General features: G+C 35.2%; 2 protein-coding genes across 2 annotated transcripts; both read left to right on the top strand.

Moving 5' to 3' along the window:
- The first annotated feature begins 625 nt into the window (after positions 1 to 625).
- Positions 626 to 9192, top strand: LOC135076670 (saccharopine dehydrogenase-like oxidoreductase). The gene is made up of 9 exons (XM_063971090.1): positions 626 to 1069; positions 2597 to 2781; positions 4060 to 4189; positions 4550 to 4734; positions 5723 to 5852; positions 6549 to 6750; positions 7028 to 7394; positions 7620 to 7711; positions 7834 to 9192. Exons 1-9 carry the CDS (start codon positions 886 to 888, stop codon positions 7964 to 7966), a joined length of 1608 nt encoding a protein of 535 aa, XP_063827160.1. The 5' UTR covers positions 626 to 885; the 3' UTR covers positions 7967 to 9192.
- A 2255-nt stretch (positions 9193 to 11447) lies between these two features.
- On the top strand, positions 11448 to 21060 carry LOC135076844 (saccharopine dehydrogenase-like oxidoreductase). The gene is made up of 7 exons (XM_063971311.1): positions 11448 to 12083; positions 18017 to 18201; positions 18376 to 18505; positions 19514 to 19715; positions 19780 to 20149; positions 20439 to 20530; positions 20777 to 21060. Exons 1-7 carry the CDS (start codon positions 11909 to 11911, stop codon positions 20874 to 20876), a joined length of 1254 nt encoding a protein of 417 aa, XP_063827381.1. The 5' UTR covers positions 11448 to 11908; the 3' UTR covers positions 20877 to 21060.
- The last annotated feature ends 1144 nt before the right edge of the window (positions 21061 to 22204 follow it).

Raw genomic sequence — 22204 nt, 5'->3', positions numbered from 1 at the left:
GCTAACCTTCAGAGTGTATTTTATAGTACTTAGTTATTTGTTTTATTTTTGTTATTTTGGTTGTAAATGTTATAATGTATAATGTCTTATAGTTGTGAATAAAAAAAAATAGTAACTATTTGCTTTATTTTCAAGTCTAAAGTTCAAGTCTAATATTTAAAAAATAATTCATACTTCAAGAAATCTAAAGAGGATAGTCTGAGGATAATAATGCAATGGTAGAAAATATTACACTCGCGAGCAAAAACATGGAATCACCCTATTTGTTTCGAGCGATCATAACAACTAAATAACTAATAGATATAAATAAAAATGGTACCATTTTAAAGGCAATATTATAAACTTTTAATTGATACCCATACTTAGATACTTAAATAGTCTTCAGTTCTTAAGATTGCTCCGAACAAAAGAGATGGGGGTGATTCCATCCATATTTTTGCACGTAAGTGTATACTAGAGTATTTAATGCCTTAAGTGTAATAAATAATGTAGAGTTAATTCTACAGTTAGCGCCAAAATATTTGTTGGAGTTGAGAAACGATTCATTGCCCGTGTATCTCAAAAATTAATACTTATTAAAATTCTACGCATGGAGTCGTGGCAGGTATACTCGTACAACTCCAATTTTTACTGGACTGCATGGTCCGAATACATAAACTTTCTATGCGACCTTGGTTTATCGTTCTTAAATATTGCAACAATGTCCGACCAGTTATACAAATAAACAAATTCACTACTATGTGTTCATAATCGTGACGCCCCCCACTACATGCGTAGCATTTTAAAATTCATTCCTTTTCTTTTTCTTATTTTTGTTTGCTCAGAATATTTTGAAAGTTCGGTCCGATTACGCGTTAACTGACGGTGCAATCAAAGTTATCCACGATGGGTACCATAGCTACGGAAAGACTGGACTTGGTAGTGCTTGGTGCAACAGGATTCACGGGAAAACATACGGTGAAGAATTTGGTGAAAATAATAAAAGCAAACAATTACAACTTCAGTTGGGGAATCTCGGGGCGGTCGAAGGAGAAAATTCAAAATTTGCTGACTGATCTGGAGGAAATAGGTTAGTGTCTATCGCTTATTTTTCTACTCGGTTTCGTTGTTTTTGTGTTCCGGCACAGAATAAACACTAATAGTACCAAGGCTCCGGTCCGGCAGATAGAAGTAAGATAGCTATTAGCTATCGATATACAGGATGGAATTTTATAATGCCACCGGGAGGGAAAGTAGGTACTCTTATTACTTTAGATTGAAAATTTTACTCAAAGAAAACATTCCTTTATTTTTAAATAGAAATAAGTAGAACTGCATTTAAAGATTTCCAAAAATTTCCTTGCCACACCCGGGAATCGAACCAACTAAAATCTGTAAAAAATCGATCGTTATGGTTAAGGATTAAATATCTGCAACACACTTGATAAATGAAATGAAAGGAAAACCATGAAATTTTAAATTATTTTAATTAAGTAAATTTACAGAAAATTTCGTGGTGAATTTTCGAAAATTTTACGGAAATCTTTGAATGTACCTAGTTCTCTTTCTTTAAAAAATAAAAGAAATAGTTATCTTTGAGTAATTTCCCTCCAGGTGGAATTCCAAGATTTTGGAGAATTCGAACCTTCGGCTTGATTATTATTATCGTCATGGATTTACTTAACGCGTAAAACAACATAACAAATATTTCTGTAGATAACCATTTGTTTTGCAGTTTTAAAATTAGTTACTTACTATTTTAGTTAAAGTTAGGAAGGCCATAATCTTCCTTGTTTTGAGAGTGAAATTTATAACAATTTATTGATACTTCTAGAGTTTAATTAAATAGAGTTGATCTTGTTTTTAGAATAGAAAGGACAAAAACAGCTAAAAATTCAATCAAGTTCTTATAAACAGACTCTTACGAAACCGTAGAAAGTGCAGTGAACTTGTTATGATGGTCTACTTAAATGGAAATGTTTAAATATAAAATACGTAATTAAGTTTTTTTAGTGAATCCTCCTAATAATCGCTAAAATCAAGTGGCAGTGGGCGGGGCACATAGCTCGAAGAGCTGATGGCCGCTGGGGCAGGAAAGTTCTTGAGTGGCGACCACGAGCTGGAAGACGTAGCGTGGGCAGGCCTCCCACTAGGTGGACCGACGATCTGGTGATGGTCGCGGGAGGTACCTGGATGCAAGCGGCGCAGGACCGGTCTTTGTGGAAATCCTTGGGAGAGGCCTTTGTCCAGCAGTGGACGTCTTTCGGCTGAAACGAACGAACGAACTAATAATAAAAATGCGAAAGTTTGGATGTCTGGATGAATGTATGTTTGTTACTCTTTCACGCAAAAACTACTGAACGGATTTTGATGAAACTTTACGGTATTATTGTTCATAGCCCAGAATATCATTAGGCTATATTTATGACGATCTGTGACAAAATAAATTTCACGCGAGTGAAACCGCGGCAGAAACAATTGCGACTTTAGTTCGTTTACGGATCTCCTCATTTCTGATTCGATCTCGTAAAGAAACATCGAGAATAGCCCTGTCCACAGCACGCTGTGCAACTTTGAGCTTCTGTTCTGTACAATATAAAACCTAATTTCTTTACAGGCGAGGAAAAAACAAAAATAACTGTAATAGAATGCGATATTAAGAGGGATGACATCAGGAACGTTACACGAAAGGCTAAGGTTCTCATCAACTGTACTGGACCCAACACGATTCTCAGCGAACCTATAGTGAAGGCGTGCGTGGACACCAAAACGCACTATGTTGATATTTCCGCGGAATTATATGTGAGTTTTTTTTAATTAAATGTATGTATCCCATAAAGTTCTGGCATGTTTGGATTTAGAGTTTTTGAAGAAGTAAGTATTAGCTACGTATGGTAGGGAAAAAACTGTCAGAAAGAATAAGAATCGAAACAATTATGAAATACTTCCCTACACAAAAACAAAAGATGTCATAGAAACAATAAAAAAGTTTAAGTGGAGGTGGTCAGGCCACACCATTAGAGGAAGCGAAAAATGGTCAAAACTAGTCATCAACTGGTAGATACACAGGGGACAAGAATAGGAAACGAGGTAGACCATTTAGACGGTGGATTGACATCAAAGCCATAGCAGGTGGCACATGATGAAGAATAGCCAATGATAGAGAGAAATGGCGGCAGTTGGAGGAGGCCTTTGTTAAGAGCTCAGATCATATTCTATGATCTGAGGTTAAGAGTGACATACAGACGTAGTCAAGCAAGTGTTCTGGTTCTGTGTAAAGTGTTATTGTAAAATGTACCTAACACTTTCTGAATAAAGGCTATTATTATTGTACCTACGTATTAGAATAGTCCTTGGAAAACTTGGATATAATATGTGACTAGAACTCTTGAGATACATAGTCTCATGTAAAATGCGAGGTCAAAGTTGAGTTTTGACTGGTTAAGTTAATTTAATTGTGAATATTCAGGCTCTAGACAAAATTGGGGGAGGCCTATGTTCAGCAGTGGACGTCCTGTGGCTGAAATGATGATGATGATGATGATGAGACAAAATTGTTCTGCATTTAATGTGTGCTCATCTTTTCGACGGCTATAACTTTGGAAAAGTGTGTCGGGTAGATATTAGATACCTATACATGTATAAGTGTTTAAAAAATATAAATAAAAAATAAAATGGATTGAAGTGCGTGTACACTATACGAGTAATTATGTCTCGATCTCAGATCATACTATTAGAGTAAGAGGCAAGAGCTAGTGAACGCCACACCAACGTCATTTTATAAAAGCTGAAAGTTTGTCAGCGTATGCTCCCAATATAGGATATATGTTGGTGAATTATGAAGTTTGGGTCATCGTGGCTTTGGGAGCTACCCTAAAAAAACTGTCTGGCAAAGAGTTGGAACTGTCAAAACTGTCTGGCTGTTGGGGAAAATACTTCTAATTATTGTCCAAATATTATACATAAAAATCAGATTTAATGGTATACTTTTATTTATTATGGAATGAATTAATTGATTTACCTACAGCATCTGCTTTTTTCATTTAGCTTGTATGATTCAATACAAAACCAATTTTCCAGCACATGCTCAACTTACACAGAACGTTCAATGAGAGCGCAGAAGAAGCTAACATCGTGGTGATTCCAGCTTGCGGGTTTGCAGTCATTCCTGCCCTGACGGGCTTGATGTATTTGGAACAACATTTTAAAGGTAACTAACTATTAAACAAACATGTAAAGTATCTATATAATTTGTGCCCGTGATTCTCAACATGTCTCACTCATCTCTACATTATGTAGAGAAGGCTTCTAGATTGTAATACATAGTATGAAAATGATAATTAAATGTACCTAAACTTACCTCTAAAAAAAATAAAAATTGTTTATTTCTGTAAATCATTTACAATAAAGTTACCGGGGTCTCCCAGAAAGTAATCGTAAGATACTTGTGTTGGGAGTACCTCGCTCTTCCACCTTAGTTACAAATTAGATTTACGTGATACTTAGATTAGACACGCTGTGCAACTTTGAGCTTCTGTTCTGTACAATATAAAACCTAATTTCTTTACAGGCGAGGAAAAAACAAAAATAACTGTAATAGAATGCGATATTAAGAGGGATGACATCAGGAACGTTACACGAAAGGCTAAGGTTCTCATCAACTGTACTGGACCCAACACGATTCTCAGCGAACCTATAGTGAAGGCGTGCGTGGACACCAAAACGCACTATGTTGATATTTCCGCGGAATTATATGTGAGTTTTTTTTAATTAAATGTATGTATCCCATAAAGTTCTGGCATGTTTGGATTTAGAGTTTTTGAAGAAGTAAGTATTAGCTACGTATGGTAGGGAAAAAACTGTCAGAAAGAATAAGAATCGAAACAATTATGAAATACTTCCCTACACAAAAACAAAAGATGTCATAGAAACAATAAAAAAGTTTAAGTGGAGGTGGTCAGGCCACACCATTAGAGGAAGCGAAAAATGGTCAAAACTAGTCATCAACTGGTAGATACACAGGGGACAAGAATAGGAAACGAGGTAGACCATTTAGACGGTGGATTGACATCAAAGCCATAGCAGGTGGCACATGATGAAGAATAGCCAATGATAGAGAGAAATGGCGGCAGTTGGAGGAGGCCTTTGTTAAGAGCTCAGATCATATTCTATGATCTGAGGTTAAGAGTGACATACAGACGTAGTCAAGCAAGTGTTCTGGCAAGCATTTAATGTGTGCTCATCTTTTCGACGGCTATAACTTTGGAAAAGTGTGTCGGGTAGATATTAGATACCTATACATGTATAAGTGTTTAAAAAATATAAATAAAAAATAAAATGGATTGAAGTGCGTGTACACTATACGAGTAATTATGTCTCGATCTCAGATCATACTATTAGAGTAAGAGGCAAGAGCTAGTGAACGCCACACCAACGTCATTTTATAAAAGCTGAAAGTTTGTCAGCGTATGCTCCCAATATAGGATATATGTTGGTGAATTATGAAGTTTGGGTCATCGTGGCTTTGGGAGCTACCCTAAAAAAACTGTCTGGCAAAGAGTTGGAACTGTCAAAACTGTCTGGCTGTTGGGGAAAATACTTCTAATTATTGTCCAAATATTATACATAAAAATCAGATTTAATGGTATACTTTTATTTATTATGGAATGAATTAATTGATTTACCTACAGCATCTGCTTTTTTCATTTAGCTTGTATGATTCAATACAAAACCAATTTTCCAGCACATGCTCAACTTACACAGAACGTTCAATGAGAGCGCAGAAGAAGCTAACATCGTGGTGATTCCAGCTTGCGGGTTTGCAGTCATTCCTGCCCTGACGGGCTTGATGTATTTGGAACAACATTTTAAAGGTAACTAACTATTAAACAAACATGTAAAGTATCTATATAATTTGTGCCCGTGATTCTCAACATGTCTCACTCATCTCTACATTATGTAGAGAAGGCTTCTAGATTGTAATACATAGTATGAAAATGATAATTAAATGTACCTAAACTTACCTCTAAAAAAAATAAAAATTGTTTATTTCTGTAAATCATTTACAATAAAGTTACCGGGGTCTCCCAGAAAGTAATCGTAAGATACTTGTGTTGGGAGTACCTCGCTCTTCCACCTTAGTTACAAATTAGATTTACGTGATACTTAGATTTGCTAGTAGTAATAACATTGTTAAGTACACAAGGTTACCTCTAATAGATAATATTTTCGTTTACTTATTTAAATAATGCTCCTTTCAAAATTTTAATTACAATGTTAATTAGCATAATGTATAGGTTAATTAACATAACAGAAATGTTGAATGTTTCAATATTTTTGTAACGTCTTTGCTTAGGTTTCAAATAAAAGGATTATCTTTTGTAAACAATTTGAGCAACTTTCATTATTATATTAACCATAGAAGCATGATGATTCTCAGTTACTATTTACATATTCTATGTGAATTTATGTAATAACAGGATTTTGGCGCATTCGCCATGAATTTATAGAAATGCAGCTAGGTTTTTTTGGTAGAATGGTCCATGAAATTTTGTCCAAATTATTTTCAGGAACATTAAATACAGTGGAATGTTATGCGGAAGTAATCATACCAAAGAGGGTCTATTTCCCTGGCCTAAACAAATGTATACTCCACTATGGTACTTGGGAGTCCCTAGTGCATGAGTTACAAAATTTGAAGGCATACCGAATACTGAAGGCCGAGACATTTCCACAGAACATCTATGATTCAGATCTACCGGAGATAAAAAGGTGAGTTACCTTTTATAATACATTAACATTCGTAAGATACCACCTCCATTGGTTATTATTGTTGCGCAACATTTCTGCATATTTAAAGTATGTAGTACGACAGCTTGTGAGGCCCTTGGGTGCCCTTGGCAAGGCGTGCAGGGAATTTACGCAATACTAGCACTCATTGTGCATATAAAGTACCATCAAAATTGCCATTTAGTCCATTGTATTGATTATTAAATAAATATTTAAGTATAACTAGTATAAAATTCTACTCTATTGTTATTACTTCCAGGTCGTTTTTCCACAAAGACCAGGGCAGGTTATGGTTTCCATACCCTGGGTCTGATGAGGATGTGGTAGAAATGTCCCAAAGATACCTTCACGAGAAAAAGGGCAAGAGAGCGTATCGTTGCAAAATCTACACCGCTTTGCCGGCATGGTTTCATTACATGATTATCCCAACCATGTTTATTTACTACTACCTCTGCTACCTGGAGTGCTTCAGGCACCTACTGTGGAAGTACCCTCGCTTCTTCACGCTAGGCTATGTGTCCCATAAAGGCCCAACTGAAAAAATGGCTAAAGATATAAAATTCGCATACACGTGCAAAGGGAATGGGATGGACGAAAATGGTAAAAAAAAATCTTTGACGGTCAAAGTAAGTTTATTTATTTGTGTTATGAATCAAATGTGTATTTAGATATTTATTTACTAGTCATTATTTAATTTTCCTCGTATAAAACAATTTGATATCAAAAGGTCGAAATAAGTACATAGCTGTATTCAGAATCACGTGGATTAAAAAGGGATTAAAAGCTATCCCTTCAAGCCAATGTCCCGCAATCCTACTAGGTAGTTGTTTAACCTTACCTTTTTGTTTGAGGTAACTGGAAGTGACCCAGCATATGAAACTACATCCATAACAGTAGTTATAGCAGCACTAACGATCTTAACAGAGGGCTCGAAGATGCCAAAGTAAGTATGAAGCACAAAATATAGAAAGAGATTTCTGTGGATGAAGCATACATGCAATGTTTAAGTTGTCGTTTATTATTATTTAATAATTTGATTCAATAGTTTATTGTTTTCATTTACAGAGGGGGAGTTCTACCAGTTGGTGCAGCTTTTCAAGACACACAAATTGTCGACAATATTATGAAAAATAAAGGGCTCACTTATGAAATCATAGACAATAAAATCAAAGAAATTACTTGTTTACCTATCGAATAAATTGTCGATTTACAGTTAGAAGTTCAGTTCATTTACAGTATACAACCAGAAACGTATAGTATTTATATATATAGGTATATATAGGGCACCTTGAGTGTTTAGTGTCTCAGAAACCTGCTGCATACTTGTAGTTTGAACTGTGAAGTAATTCTAGTCACTTCTAAATGTAGTATCAATTCAGAAAAAAAAACTGTATTTTCCCGAAAAGTGTATTAATGAGAATTTATATAGGTTTTAAGAAGTGGCTTAGAACTACTAAGTTATTTCTTTACCATAAAATCCCAAAGCAGCAGAGACGCCGAATAAAATTGCCATAGATAAGGTAGCAGCCGGTCTCTATATTTGGCCTCATAGAAGGTCGTCTTCATCCATGGGTTCAAAGGTTCGCTAAGTACGTGATTATTAATGTGATTAATTAGTAAATAAGGAATGAGTTAACCAAAGTAAAAGGATGCATTCTCAAAGAACGGATAGCCGCTGGGATAGAAAGAAATATTCTAAAGTGGTGACCTCGCACTAGAACACATTAGGTACTGAGGCAAGCATCTCACTCGGTGGACCGACAAATATTTTTAGTGTACTTCAGTGGATGTCTTTAAAATTAAAGTAAATGCTAACTACTGTAGTTCTAAGTTGTGGGAGCAAGGATAACGCCTGTGATAACGCATAATATTTACCGGTAGTATTTTTTTTTATTGATGCAGCTTAGTAATACAATTCATTGCTAGCGATTATTTTGGTCTAGAAACAAAATTATGTAAGTTTGTATCTATTTGGTTAATTATTTAATTTAATTTTAGTTTAACCCTTAACCAGGCCTAAAAAAAGTTTAGGTACCTACCTTTTGGTTTTCAACCGTATCTTCACAGACAGGATAAAGTTCAAATTGATAAGGGGTTTTGTGGATACCAGACTGGTTAAGCGTTATTGTGGTGGTAGTATCCCCTGTGGCGTGGTGGTAGCGACCCTCTCTCGTGGTGTCTGCAGAATACAGTGGCCGTAATGTGCTCCCGAGTACGTTATTTATGGCCTCATACTAAGCAGAGACCAATTTGATACAACTAATATACCTACTTTTTTTTTATTTGTGTTGAGCGGCTACTCTAGTTCAATAAAGTCCTAGTATCACTGCGACCGTTATCGATCTATTGTTATCTACTTTTTCTTGCTCTTTAAGTTGATTTGCATCGTTGTAATTTTGGTACCAAATAAATATTTTTACTTTCTTTCTTTTATTGCTGAAAAGTAGGTACTTACCTATCTCAGTCCAGTCAATGAAGAGCCTTCCTGACAAGGAGGATCTCGTTGCAGTTTAGAATCTAAATGTAACTCTTAAGAATGTTATTGAGTTTACTGCATCCAATCATCTACCATACAAATAAAAGTGCTGACCTGCTTTACATTGGACAAAGTAAAATTTATTTATAAAGTCATGTCTCTAGGTCGCAACCGGACCTTCAAACCCCACTCTCCCCGCGGCTCAGAAATTGTGTTCCACACATTTCTCTCTTTAGTACTTCGTACTTTATTGGCTGAACTCTTATATCTTAGCAAATGTCAATGTATTTATTCAGAATTAGAGATAGTAACCTAATGATAATAAATACAGCTGTTTTCTGTGTTGATTAGGTACTTATTAACTAAATTATTATGTCAACTAACTTCAGGTCAAGACCTTTAACCGGTTTGACGAGTTCTATGCGATCGTAAGTATGTAACTACTTAGTTAAGTAAATAAAAATATTGGACTTCAGCATGCTTTTTGACAGACCAAAATTCAGTAATAAATGAATGATTGATATAATAGAGTTAAGCATTAGATGGTTTTTAATCAGAGCGTTACTCATATCCTGTAAAATCTGAAAATAGTTAAGCCCAAGACCATAGTATACTACATAAAGTCTTTAAAGAATATTATTTATACCAAATGTTTAGTCCTAATGTTTACATGAGAAAATACCCGAGGAAAATACTGATTAAACATCATTACTTTCAACGCGATTAACCATGATGATCACAGGTGCCTACCTAATTATTTTAATAATCCCAATTATCATTTAAGTGGCTATTGTTCTTAGACAGCCATAACAGAATGTAATGCCATGACAATGTAGAATACCATAAATAAACAGGCACAGCTTTTCAAATATATAATATCTTAAAAGATATAAGTACATATTATTATGTATGTAGGTTTACTGTTTCTAGATTGGTAAATAACTTTTGAAGCACGAGCCCTAGTGTCTCCGTAATCAAAGTTGAACTCTACTTCTGTAGATAGCCCTATTTTGCTGTAGGTCGGCCGTTTGGTGTAGTGGTTCGAAACGGACTACTATTCCGGAGGTAGCGGGTTCGATTAAATATTTAAGTATGTTTATATCCGTTGTCTAGTACCCATAGTACAAGCTTTGCTTAGTTTGGGACTAGAAGCGCAGTGTAAAATGTCTAATGATATTTAATTTAATGTCTAAGGATAAATAAATGAATAAATTCTTTATTGAATAACTTATTGACAGTTTTTAATAATAGGCTAATATTGAACTATAGTAGGTAAAAGTACATACGTGCCTGACTAAGAATTATAATTCCTGTATCTCAGGCAAAAAAAGGCTTACATTACTTTATTAATAGAACTATTTCTAGCAAAATATATAATCTAATATTTATACATAACAATATTTAAATTAAAAATTAAAATCTACACAAGTTACATAAATTTAAGATTTAAAATCAATACAATGTGCTACATAATAGGTATTGCTTGTCCAACATACAGTGTCTGCGTAAACAAAAATAATAAACTGAGTCACAGTCAATGTTGCAAAAATCATACAAGTTATTTATGTTTACTCTAGATATAAATGCAATTCGAGTTTGTTAAGGTAGATTTGATAAAAGGTTTAGTGGGACAGCTCTGTGATTTATGTACCTACAATATGTTTATGTACCTACCTACCTACAATAACTTCTATCTAATATTAGTGCTCTCTTGGTTTACCAATCTTATTACAAGCTTTTATATTCCCTTACAGTTACACCATATGCATACGTGCATACTCGTCGTTCATGTTTGCGGCCGTGGCCTTAGGTACCAGTTTTTTTTGTTGCGTCATAAGCGCGCTCTACACTCGCGGCGCGAAAGGCCGCGAAAGCCGCGAAACGCGTGTGTAGATGGTTTCGCGGACTTTCGCGCGTTCACGTTCACGCTTCGCGCCGTTCCCCGTTCGTTGTCGGTTTTTTGTCCCGCGACAAAGGTTCGCGCTTGGTTCACGGCGCGCGATCGCGAACGCAACTACACTCGCAGTTTTTCGCAATAGCTGAGAAGACGCCGTCGCAAGTGGTTGTGCATTATTGCGTACTTACTAACGTTCTTTTTTTTTAAATGAGTACTAGGCATGGAATAATGAACTTGAGTTGAAATTTATCGAGTGTTTTCAATCCGAACTAACCTACTTTGGCAGTCCAAACCATAAAAAAAGGACCATAAAAATAAAAATAAGACCCACTATGCCTGGACGCGGATAAGTGACATTTTAAATATTCCTGTGGGTGAATTTAAAAAAAAAAGGACTCACTTATGTCCAGTTATAGAACCTATAGAAAGAAAGTTAAGGATTCCACTCATAGTGGGGCAAGCTCAAGTGAAATATATAAACCCATTAAACATTTTTTATTTGTGTCTTATTTTAAATACATAGGTAATTACGATATAGCACAGAGCGTCACCGCAGCAACAATCACGTCGTCATCCATTGAGGCCGCGAACGAGACTGCGAGGTTTCGCGAGTGTGGAGAGACACATATAAACGCGAAGTGCACGGCGCGAATCGCGGCGTGAATTCACAGCAAGAATCGCGCGCGAGTGTAGAGCGCGCTATAGTACTTTGAAGGGCCGGCTCCAAATAGTCGTCGATACTTGCTCGATAAGTGTAGTTTACCGCGATGAGTTCGGAAGCTACGGAGAGGCTGGACCTAGTAGTGCTTGGTGCTACAGGATTTACAGGAAAACATGCTGTTAAGAATTTGGTGAAAATATTAAAAGTGAACAATTACAACTTCAGCTGGGGGATTTCAGGACGGTCGAAGGAGAAAATTCAAAGATTGCTGACCGAACTGGGTTAGTACCTCCCACCTACAATTTATTGGGCAATTTTATTATTTTTATACTTTATTAGCTAAGTTATTTTGAAAATATCTACTACTTAGCTGATACGATTTACGATTTACGAAGAACGAGAGGGCGCCACCGCGCTGTGTAAAGTTCGTCTCGCGTAAATAAATTCTTAAAAATAGTTTAAGTGAACTCTTTAACGATTTTATAAAGTAAAACTGTTCTATGATGTGATATAACCCTGGACAAGTGTTATCTTTAAAATATACAGTAAACCTAAGAAGAAAAAGTGCAAAATAACAAAGTGTTAATACTCAAGTAATTTCAATATAAACAGCAATTAAAACTGTGTAGGTACTCTATGTTTAAACAATTGAAATAAAGTGTGAACGTTGTAAACTCTGTGCTTTTGAGGTATTTATAAATTAGTGCTAAACATAAAAAAAAATGAATCGAGAATATTCTGGAAATATTTTTAATATGATACAAAAATACAACGACATCTGTTGTCTAGTAGCGAAACTAACTAGGACCAATTTAAGCACTAGATAAAGAAAAAATCATCCGCAAGCAAATCATACCTCTACTCTCCAAAAGATGGCGCTATGTGAAGGTTGTAGACAAAATATCCCAGATAGACGATTCCTCAAATGTTCTTATTGCGATAAATTCTACGACTTGGAATGTGCAAATGTCTCCGAGGCGCGATTTTACAATACTATGTCACCTAATAAAATAAAATAAAATAATAATAAAATAAATATCCAGATATTTTACACTGCGCTTCTAGTACCAAACTAAGCAAAGCATGTACTATGGGTACTAGACAACGGATATAAACATACTTAAATACTTTTTTTTTGTAAATACATACTTATTATACATAGAAAACACCCAGTCGAATACAAACAAATATGTTCATGCACACAAATGTTTGTAGGTACTGTGCGGGAATCGAACCTGCTACCTCCAGAATAGTAGTCCGTTCCGAACCACTACACCAAACGGCCGACATATTATATACAGTGTGTCCGGGCTTGTAGTGATCAAACTTTAAGGGCGTAATCTATGGACAATTTTATCGATGAAAATACTTCAAATTTGGGGCTTGACCCATTTCTCGCAAAATTACGAGGATTTAAGTTTTTAATTTTTAGTTTTCACCTCTTCCTTCAAAAACAAGTGAAAGCGTGGGTAGCTTAACACTAATAAGCAAAAATTTTATATCATGCGATAGCCAATAAAATTATCTATTAGCAGAAGTAGAAAACAGATACAAGTTTCAGACATTTTAAGGGAGTAAGAATGGATTTAATTAGAAAAAAACATGACTTTTTTCACTTCTTTTTCATTTATTTTCCAACACAAGAAAAACCAGGTCGTTAAGGTATGTTTTATTTGCATTGTATTATTAGTATTGGAGCTATTCTACAAAACGAATATAAATTTATTAGTCTACGTCTATTAGTTTCGACGTAATTGTTGAACAAAGATACCCCTTCCCAGCGGTTTCCATAGCGCACGCGACATGCGAAAATGCACTGCCTGAAAGAATCACACAACCTATTCCGATTACTATGGAAACCGCTGGGAAGGAGTATCTTTGTTCAACAATTACGTCGAAACTAATAGACGTAGACTAATAAATTTATATTCGTTTTGTAGAATAGCTCAAATACTAATAATACAATGCAAATAAAACATACCTTAACGACCTGGTTTTTCTTGTGTTGGAAAATAACTGAAAAAGAAGTGAAAAAAGTCATGTTTTTTTCTAATTAAATCCATTCTTACTCCCTTAAAATGTATGAAACTTGTATCTGTTTTCTACTTTTGCTAATAGATAATTTTATTGGCTATCGCATGATATAAAATTTTTGCTTATTAATGTTAAGCTACCCACGCTTTCACTTGTTTTTGAAGGAAGAGGTGAAAACTAAAAATTAAAAACTTAAATCCTTGTAATTTTGCGATAAATGGGTCAAGCCCCAAATTTGAAGTATTTTTATCGATAAAATTGTCCCTAGATTTGGCCCATAAAGTTTGATCACTACATGCCCGGACACACTGTATAATAGAAAAAGGAATTGGAAATGCCAAACGTGTATTTGTAATGCTCCTAAAAAAGATACTCAAACACTCCTATTAGACCAAAATCTCCTGATTCATTTATTACAATGAGAAAGAAAAAAGACCAAATCGAAATAGCTTCTATTGCATGCTTAACACTAGAGTACACGCGCGGCCTACTATAGTAGACCAGGGTAACATTTTACGCTATAACTTTTTAAAAACTTGCGCCAGAGAGCTGGCATTCCAGGAAAGCCTCGTTTACTAAATTTGTCAATAAGCCAGTAATGCTTGGGTAGCTAGCATCTACGCACTTTTCTAAAATTGGCCGTCAAAACTGCAGGTTTACCTAAAAGCCCCTTAGCACTCAACAAAAAAATTATGGAAGACTTGCAAAAAATGGATTTATCCCGTGTACCAGGCAGTAGAAAGTCTTGAATACTATGACAGATAAAAAACAAATCATATTTTTGCAGAAATTTTTTTTGCTAACATGGATCTCAGAATGCAATTTTGGTCCAAAAATGTACAACTTTTTAATCTGTTTATAATTTTTTATTCCAAATAATTAAATAAAAACACTTTGATAATAAAAGAACTATAATAAGCACTTTAATCATTAACTTAATAATTTTAGTCATAAATTGCTTACAAACTGATTTACAGTGATTTTAAATTGGCTTACCAGAGTAGGCCGCGCGTGTATTGGTGTAAAAAAGGGGGCGCGTGTACCTACTGTAGTGTTAAATCAGACAATAGATAATATAAAAATTAAAAAAAATTAAATCGGAATTTAGAAAATTTACTTTGTATGAAAATTAAAAAAATTAAAATGATGATATCAATTTTCTGACTTCACCATACCATTTATATGACCATGTTAACATGGGCTAGTGTTGGCTCATATACCCATTTGCCTAACACCCTGTATAGCAAATGTTTTATTTTGCCAAATATTATATCCCAAATAATTTGTTTAGTCAAATTGACACTTCACATACTTACCCACCGTTACCCACAAATCAAAGCATAAGGCACATGATCGTGGTTTTCACAAGAATTTTATGTAAAACAAAGAGATTGCAGAAAATGGTATGATTGCAGAAAGTAGGTATTGCCGAAAATAGTAGGTTAGGTTAGGTTAGAACAGTGACCCTTAACTCTAGAATCACCTCTATTGTTAATGAATCATTTAGAAATTTCGATAAAAATAATGAAATATGAAAATTAATTTAGAACAAATTTAATATTAACTACCCACTAAACAAAATAATAACCACAAACTAATTTGTATTCCATTCTATGCACCAATCAAATTGTTTTATCAATCAAATAATCTACCAAAAACGATGCTCAAATCTACCAAAATCTACCAAGACCTATTTAAAATTCTACTTAAATTCTACCACTAATACCTATCTAATCCAGGTGGTTGGCACATAAAGTAAAACATATAATTTGAACAAAATATAGTATTTATATTTATTTATCATCATCATTATAGTCTTTTTTATCATTTTTATATAATTTTTTGTCATTTTTAGGGTACAAAAAACGGAACCCTTATAGATTCGTCATGTCTGTCTGTCCGTCCGTATGTCACAGCCATTTTTTTCCGAAACTATATTAAGAGCTATACCTACTGTTGAAACTTGGTAAGTAGATGTATTCTGTGAACCGCATTAAGATTTTGATGCAAAAATAAAAAAAATAAGAATAATTATTGGGGGCTCCCCATACTTAGAACTGTACATACGTGTGGGGTATCTATGGATAGATCTTCAAAAATGATATCGAGGTTTCTAAAATATATTTTTTCTAAACCGAATAGTTTGCGTGACAGACGCTTCCAAAGTGGAAAAAAGTTGCCCCCCCCCCCCCCTCTAACTTCTAAAATAAGAACATGAAAATCTAAAAAAACATATGATGTACATTACTATAAAAACTACCAACGAAAATTGTTTTGAACGAGATCTAGTTCATTACTTGTAGCATGGATGCTTCAGGTTTACAATTTTTGCAATTTCCAGCGCTCTTTATAATATTAGTATAGATAATTATAACACTTTTAAAATTAGTACTATTTAATAATACAAGTTTTAAGTTTAATTTCATTGATAAATAAAAGTACTTCTTAAAAATAAACCCTTGGTATCAACGTTTGAATTTTTTGATGTCGATATTAACAACACTAGCCAATATGTGGCAACATTTGTGTGCATTGAATTTAATTGAACTGTCAAGTTAGTTCGCCTTCATAATATGTTTGTCACTATATATAGTGACCATAAAGTTAAACGGTCCCTAAAGTTCTTTTTTTTTGGCCTGGATTCTCAGCTCGGTTACAATTTAATTTTGGACTACCATTTATAAGAATGTTCTAAAAATACCAATTATCTACCAAAATCTACTAAACGATTTCGCACTACTAAATCATCGTTCTCTTTGCCTCAAATCTACCAAAAAAGTAGAAATCTACTAAAAGTGGTCACGCTGGTAAATAGTTTATCGTGAAATATTTTTGCCAAATGAAACATTTGGCAAAAAATACTTTGCTAAACAATAATTTGCTAAACAATAATATGCCAAAAACGACATTTGCGAATTAAAAGTTTGCAATAAGTTGTTTTGCCAAATGAGAATTTGCCAAATAAAAATTTGCGAAACGTTGTTTGCGATGTGATAATTTGGGAAACGTTTTTTGGCCAAACATTAGTAATCCGTTCACATACGCCCTTTTTGAAATCAAACACAGCACCAATACAGAAACAGCATTAAGGCGATAGGTGAGGCAAAACTTCAAAATAGACCTCTCTTTGAATCCCTACTCCTCCTAAATGGATGATCCAAACAAGAAAAAAAAAATATGTGTGAGATGTATAATATCTTAAACTAAAAAATTGTTGTTCGTTTTTTTTTGTTACAACAACTATTAGTTTTGACAGAAAAAAATCTTAACTTTCTTCTAATTTCACCAAAGAAATTTCCTACTACTCCTAAACGGCTGAAGCGCTTTTAATTATTCTTTCACCAAATGATAGAAAATTTAATTATCTAAAAAATTGTTGTTCATTTTTTTTTTCAAAAATAATGTAAATACGTGTCATACATTCAAAATACCCTGTAATTTCCACACGCGGGCCGCGCGAATGCGGGAGCTCAGTCTTTCACTAGCGTTCGCACGGGGAGGCTGTGTCGCACATCGGCACGCTCCGCTTCTTTGTTTTTCTATAAAGAATTTATAGCGCAGATGGTACACTAACTTGTATGCCTCAAGTTGAAGAGCTTGTACGAAAACGCCACAATGTCGGTCCGCCTTCAGGATCAGAACTCGACACTCATCCAGCTGCAGCGAGGGGTGAGACAGGGAAATGTTATATCTCCGAAACTGTTCACCACCTCCCTGGAAGATGTTTTCAAGCTTCTGGACTGAAGCGGATTCGGCATAAATATCAACGGCGAGTATATCACGGCCCACCTTCGATTCGCGGACGATATTGTAGTCATGACTGAGACCGTGAGGATCTAAGCACAATGCTCGATGGCCTCAGTAGAGCCTCTCAACAAGTGGGTCTTAAAATGAACATGAACAAGACAAAAATCATGTCAAATACCCTTGTTGTACCCACTCCTCTGAAGCAATATCTCACTTTTAGCCATCGATTTTTGGATAAGCTACTATGGATTAATTATGTCCTCAATATTGTCTATTTTTTGAGATACATTCGACTTGCGCCGGGCCTGGGTTTTTTTTTGTATGGGCTGCGCCCATTCTCCTTTATTCTAGATTTCTAAGAACATTGTTAGAGCATTGTTAGAGTTAGTTTAATGATAATTTTGCTAATTAAGTACCTGATGGTATTTTACAGGTGAAGAAAAAACTAAAATCATAGTAACAGAATGTGACATCAAAAAGGACGATATCAGGAACGTGACAAGAAAGGCTAAGGTTCTTATCAACTGTACTGGACCCAACACGATTCTCAGTGAACCTATAGTGAATGCGTGTATAGACACTAAAACGCACTATGTCGATATATCTGCCGAATTGTATGTGAGTATTTTTCATAATTTTAGCTAGTCAAAGTTCTATTCCGTTCCGTTCTATTGTATGTTCAACACAACTTTGCTGACCTGACATTATTATTTATAAGTTATTTTTAGTATAACGTAACTTATTATTATTATGTGGTATAACTAAGTACCTAAGCCTAATCTTCTATTCCAGCACATTCTTAACTTATACCGAACTTTCAATAAGCGCGCAGAAGAAGCAAACATCTTGGTGATTCCAGCTTGCGGTTTTGCAGTCATTCCTGTCATGACGGGTTTGATGTATTTGGAACAACATTTTAAAGGTATTTACCTAAAACCTAAATAAAGTTCTTTGATTAGTACCTACATACTTAAGTACAAATAAAAATAAACTTTACGCTACAGTTCATGGGGACTTCCTTTAACATGTTACTACTTATATTATGTATTTCCGTTATTAGGTACCTAGATTGTTTAGAAAACTGTATCATTCAGTATCTATCTACCTAAGGGTTCTTACACACGAACAGCATTTTGCTGTCGACGCATGTAACTGCAGTCGACGTCAGAAGGCGACGGCTAGCTGTCGACATGCTGCCGACGTGCTGTCGACGCGTTCGCGGCTGCCGCCGGCAGGTGGCGGCAGCTAGCCGCCTCCGCCATTTTGAAGGTCAACTGTCAGTAGTCCAGCCCCCCTAGACAAAACGCACTTTTTGATCGAATCGAAAATCGAATCCGTCAAAACTCCATACAAAAAAGGGGCTTTTCGACCACTTTGCGACTGGTTTGCGATTATAATTTGCACTTTGTCTAGACCCACTGGAGCTTACACGCACACCTAATGAGTTCCGAACAAATTGATTCGGAATTGCTAAAAAATTAGTGCTGTCAAAAACAATGAAATAATATGGAACTCGAATTTAGAAGGCTACCATAATAAAACATTAAAAAATAGAGCATGGGCGTCGATATGTGTAGTCTCATTCTCTATTCAATAACATTTCTTAAACCCACAATGACCGGTTCTTTCTCTTTCGTCGACGACGACGGAGTAAATGCAACAACAGTGTTTCTTCAATGAAATCCATTTTCAACTGGCTGGCTCCTGTACAAAGACGTACGCCGACACGGTCGTCGCAGCAAGCTGTCGACTCGTCGACGGCAGACGTCGACGTGTCGACAGCTTGCTGCGGGCACGTCGACGGCTAGCTGCCGACAAGTGACGGCGACTGCGGTCGCCTTTGCTGTCGTCAATGTGCTGCTCGTGTGTAAGAGCTCTAACTGGAGTTGTGAATGCTCCATGAACATGACTATGTCCAAATTATTTTCAGGGTCATTGAATGCAGTGGAATGTTATGCCGAACTAATGATACCAAAGAGGGCCTACATCCCTGGCCCAAACAAATGTCTACTCCACTATGGGACTTGGGGGTCCCTAGTTTACGAAATGCAGAATATGAAAGAGTACCGAAGACTAAAAGCCGAAATATTCCCACAGAACATTTATGACTCAGATCTCCCAGAGATAGAAAGGTAAAGTTTTTAAATCAGATTAATTGCTTCGGTAGACTTATTTTATCTTACTGTTTACTTTCAGATCGTTTTTCCACAAAACCAAAGGGAAGTTATGGTACCCATACCCTGGCCCCGATGAGTATGCTGTAGAAATGTCTCAAAGATACCTTCATGAGAAAAAGGGCAAGAAAGTGTTCCGTTGCAAAGTCTACACGACCATGCCGACCTGGTTTCATCTCATTATAATGATACCAGCTATGTATCTTTACTACTACTTCTGCTACTTAAAGTGCTTCAGGAACTTATTATGGAAGTACCCACGTTTCTTCACCCTAGGCTATGTGTCACATAAAGGTCCAGCCGAAGAAATGGTTAAGGATATAAAATTCGCATTCACGTTCAATGGAAGTGGGACTGATGAACATGAACAGAAAAAATCTTTGTCAGTCAAAGTAAGTAACTAAGGCCCGATTCGACAAAACTTTTATCCGAGAATAATTCCTGGTATAACTGGCACATTGACAGTTTCAGCATGGGAAATATGCCAAAATGTCGAACTTAATTGATTGTCTTTCGGCGCTTAAATTACTTACTTACGCCCGCGCCGTTTCTTTCTCATTTTTTAGTAATATTGACGTATTTGTTATATTGACATTTTGGTGCCCGTGCGCCTATTCCTTTTTGATTTTATCCCTGTAGTAGGTACTCATTTAAAGTAGGCATTAAAATTCTTGTTTTCAGATTACCGGGTGTGACCCAGCATATCAAACTACATCTATGACGTTGCTTGTAGCAGCTTTAACGATTTTGACGGAGAGCTCGAAGATGCCGAAGTAAGTATGGTATAGGCTTATGAGCAAAGCACCCTTTGCCGAGTAAAATGTCCAAAATCAAGTCTGTAAAATAGTTTTGACCGTTTGTTTTTATCAACAATTAATAATTTTAATTAGGTTTTGTAGGCAGGGACAATAATTTGATGTGTTAAAAGTAGGAATATTTTATTAATAATAATTATTTGTATCTTAAATTGCATTTATGTTTTTAAAATTTCTTAAATAATATTATTTGTTTACCTACAGAGGAGGAGTCTTACCAGTTGGCGCAGCTTTTCAAGACACTCAAATTATTGACAATATTATGAGAAATAAAGCACTTACTTATGAAATTATAGACAGTTAGGATTAAAAAGGAATTCGGTTTTTTTATTTTTAGTTAATACTTTATAAACATATGTTATTATTTAAATATAATGCATACTTAATGGTTTATCTTGTAACTTGTAATATAATTTAAATTTAACTGCTTAAGTACTTATTTAAATCTTGGTATTTAATAGTTGAATACATGGTGTTTCGATACCTTATCGTTGGACTATTATTTTCTGTGTAAGTCACACGATACTCAATAAAAACGAGAAACTATTTTTGTTCCGGTAACCTGAAAAGAAAGAAGAAAGAGAAATAAATGTATTTTTATTTGGCACATTAAAAACAGCAAATTACAGAATTTAACAGTATTGTATAGATTAATTTGAAAAGGCTTCCGCTCAGCATAAATGCCCCAGTGCGGCAATAAATAATTTGAAGTGACGTTATAAGTACTGAAACTTCTTTGTTTCCACTACCAACACTACACTCATGCACGTTTACGAACAATCAAGCAAATATTACATTTTTATTAATCTGGGGGCACGGCAGTGCCCCCACCAAGTCGAGCAAAAAAGCGGCACGGCCGTACCATCCTTTTCTCGAAGCAATTCAGGCCATTTTCGACCGCCTGTATAGGTGTACCAGAATCTCATGGCAAACAAAAATATTGGAAAAGTGTGTTTTTCATATGGCAATTATCTATGGTTTAATTGTCAGCTGTCAAAGAAAATTATGAAATCTGTCAGCCGCTTCAAAAATTTTGTAATCTCTTCTTGACTATTTGTTATTTTTGTGGAAAAGTCGAAAAAGTTGAAGCAAGTCATATTGTTTTCAATGTGAATTGTAAAATAAGGCATAATTCAAAGTCAATCTTTGATTCTAAAACGCGTCGTCAAGTTGACAGTAAGTTGGACTGAAATGTTTTGATACATTTAGTTTATTACCCAACTGCGTCAGAAGGAGGGTTATGTTTTTTTATATTATTCTTAATAGCTGCTTTATCGGGGTTTTCAGGTATATCTCACAAATTGGTGCAGAGGAATGGTCAAAATGTTATGACCATGTAAAGATAATTGAAAAAGATTTCATAAAGCAAGATTGAATAATGGATAAGTTTCCAATTTTTTTCTTTCAAATAAACTTAAAATAAATATAAGTAAAACTAATAATAATTGTGAAAGCATCATGAAAATATCTCTACAAATAAAGAAGTTACAGAGCCCTAAAGTTGCGCATACATAACTATTCGCGCCATTTTGATCGGTGTATTCACGACAGTCATTCGGACTACAAACAGTAAATCACCCCTGTGGGTCTAGACAAAGTGCCATTATAATCGCAAACCAGTCGAAAAGTGGT

The sequence above is a fragment of the Ostrinia nubilalis genome, chromosome 12, assembly GCF_963855985.1.
Source record: "Ostrinia nubilalis chromosome 12, ilOstNubi1.1, whole genome shotgun sequence".
In the NCBI taxonomy this organism is placed as follows: Eukaryota; Metazoa; Arthropoda; class Insecta; order Lepidoptera; family Crambidae; genus Ostrinia; species Ostrinia nubilalis.
The sequence above is the reverse complement of the archived record's forward strand: the minus strand, read 5'-3'. Positions and strand labels throughout refer to the sequence as shown.

What these genes read in the sequence shown, in the direction of transcription:
- LOC135076844 (XM_063971311.1), top strand. Translation starts at nt 11,909, where the DNA reads ATGAGTTCGGAAGCTACGGAGAGGCTGGACCTAGTAGTGCTTGGTGCT. An exon ending in AAAAATCTTTGTCAGTCAAA is followed by an intron (nt 20,150 to 20,438) that starts GTAAGTAACTAA and finishes TCTTGTTTTCAG; the next exon opens with ATTACCGGGTGTGACCCAGC. An exon ending in GAGAGCTCGAAGATGCCGAA is followed by an intron (nt 20,531 to 20,776) that starts GTAAGTATGGTA and finishes GTTTACCTACAG; the next exon opens with AGGAGGAGTCTTACCAGTTG.
- LOC135076670 (XM_063971090.1), top strand. Translation starts at nt 886, where the DNA reads ATGGGTACCATAGCTACGGAAAGACTGGACTTGGTAGTGCTTGGTGCA. An exon ending in TTTGGAACAACATTTTAAAG is followed by an intron (nt 5,853 to 6,548) that starts GTAACTAACTAT and finishes AATTATTTTCAG; the next exon opens with GAACATTAAATACAGTGGAA. An exon ending in GAGGGCTCGAAGATGCCAAA is followed by an intron (nt 7,712 to 7,833) that starts GTAAGTATGAAG and finishes TTTCATTTACAG; the next exon opens with AGGGGGAGTTCTACCAGTTG.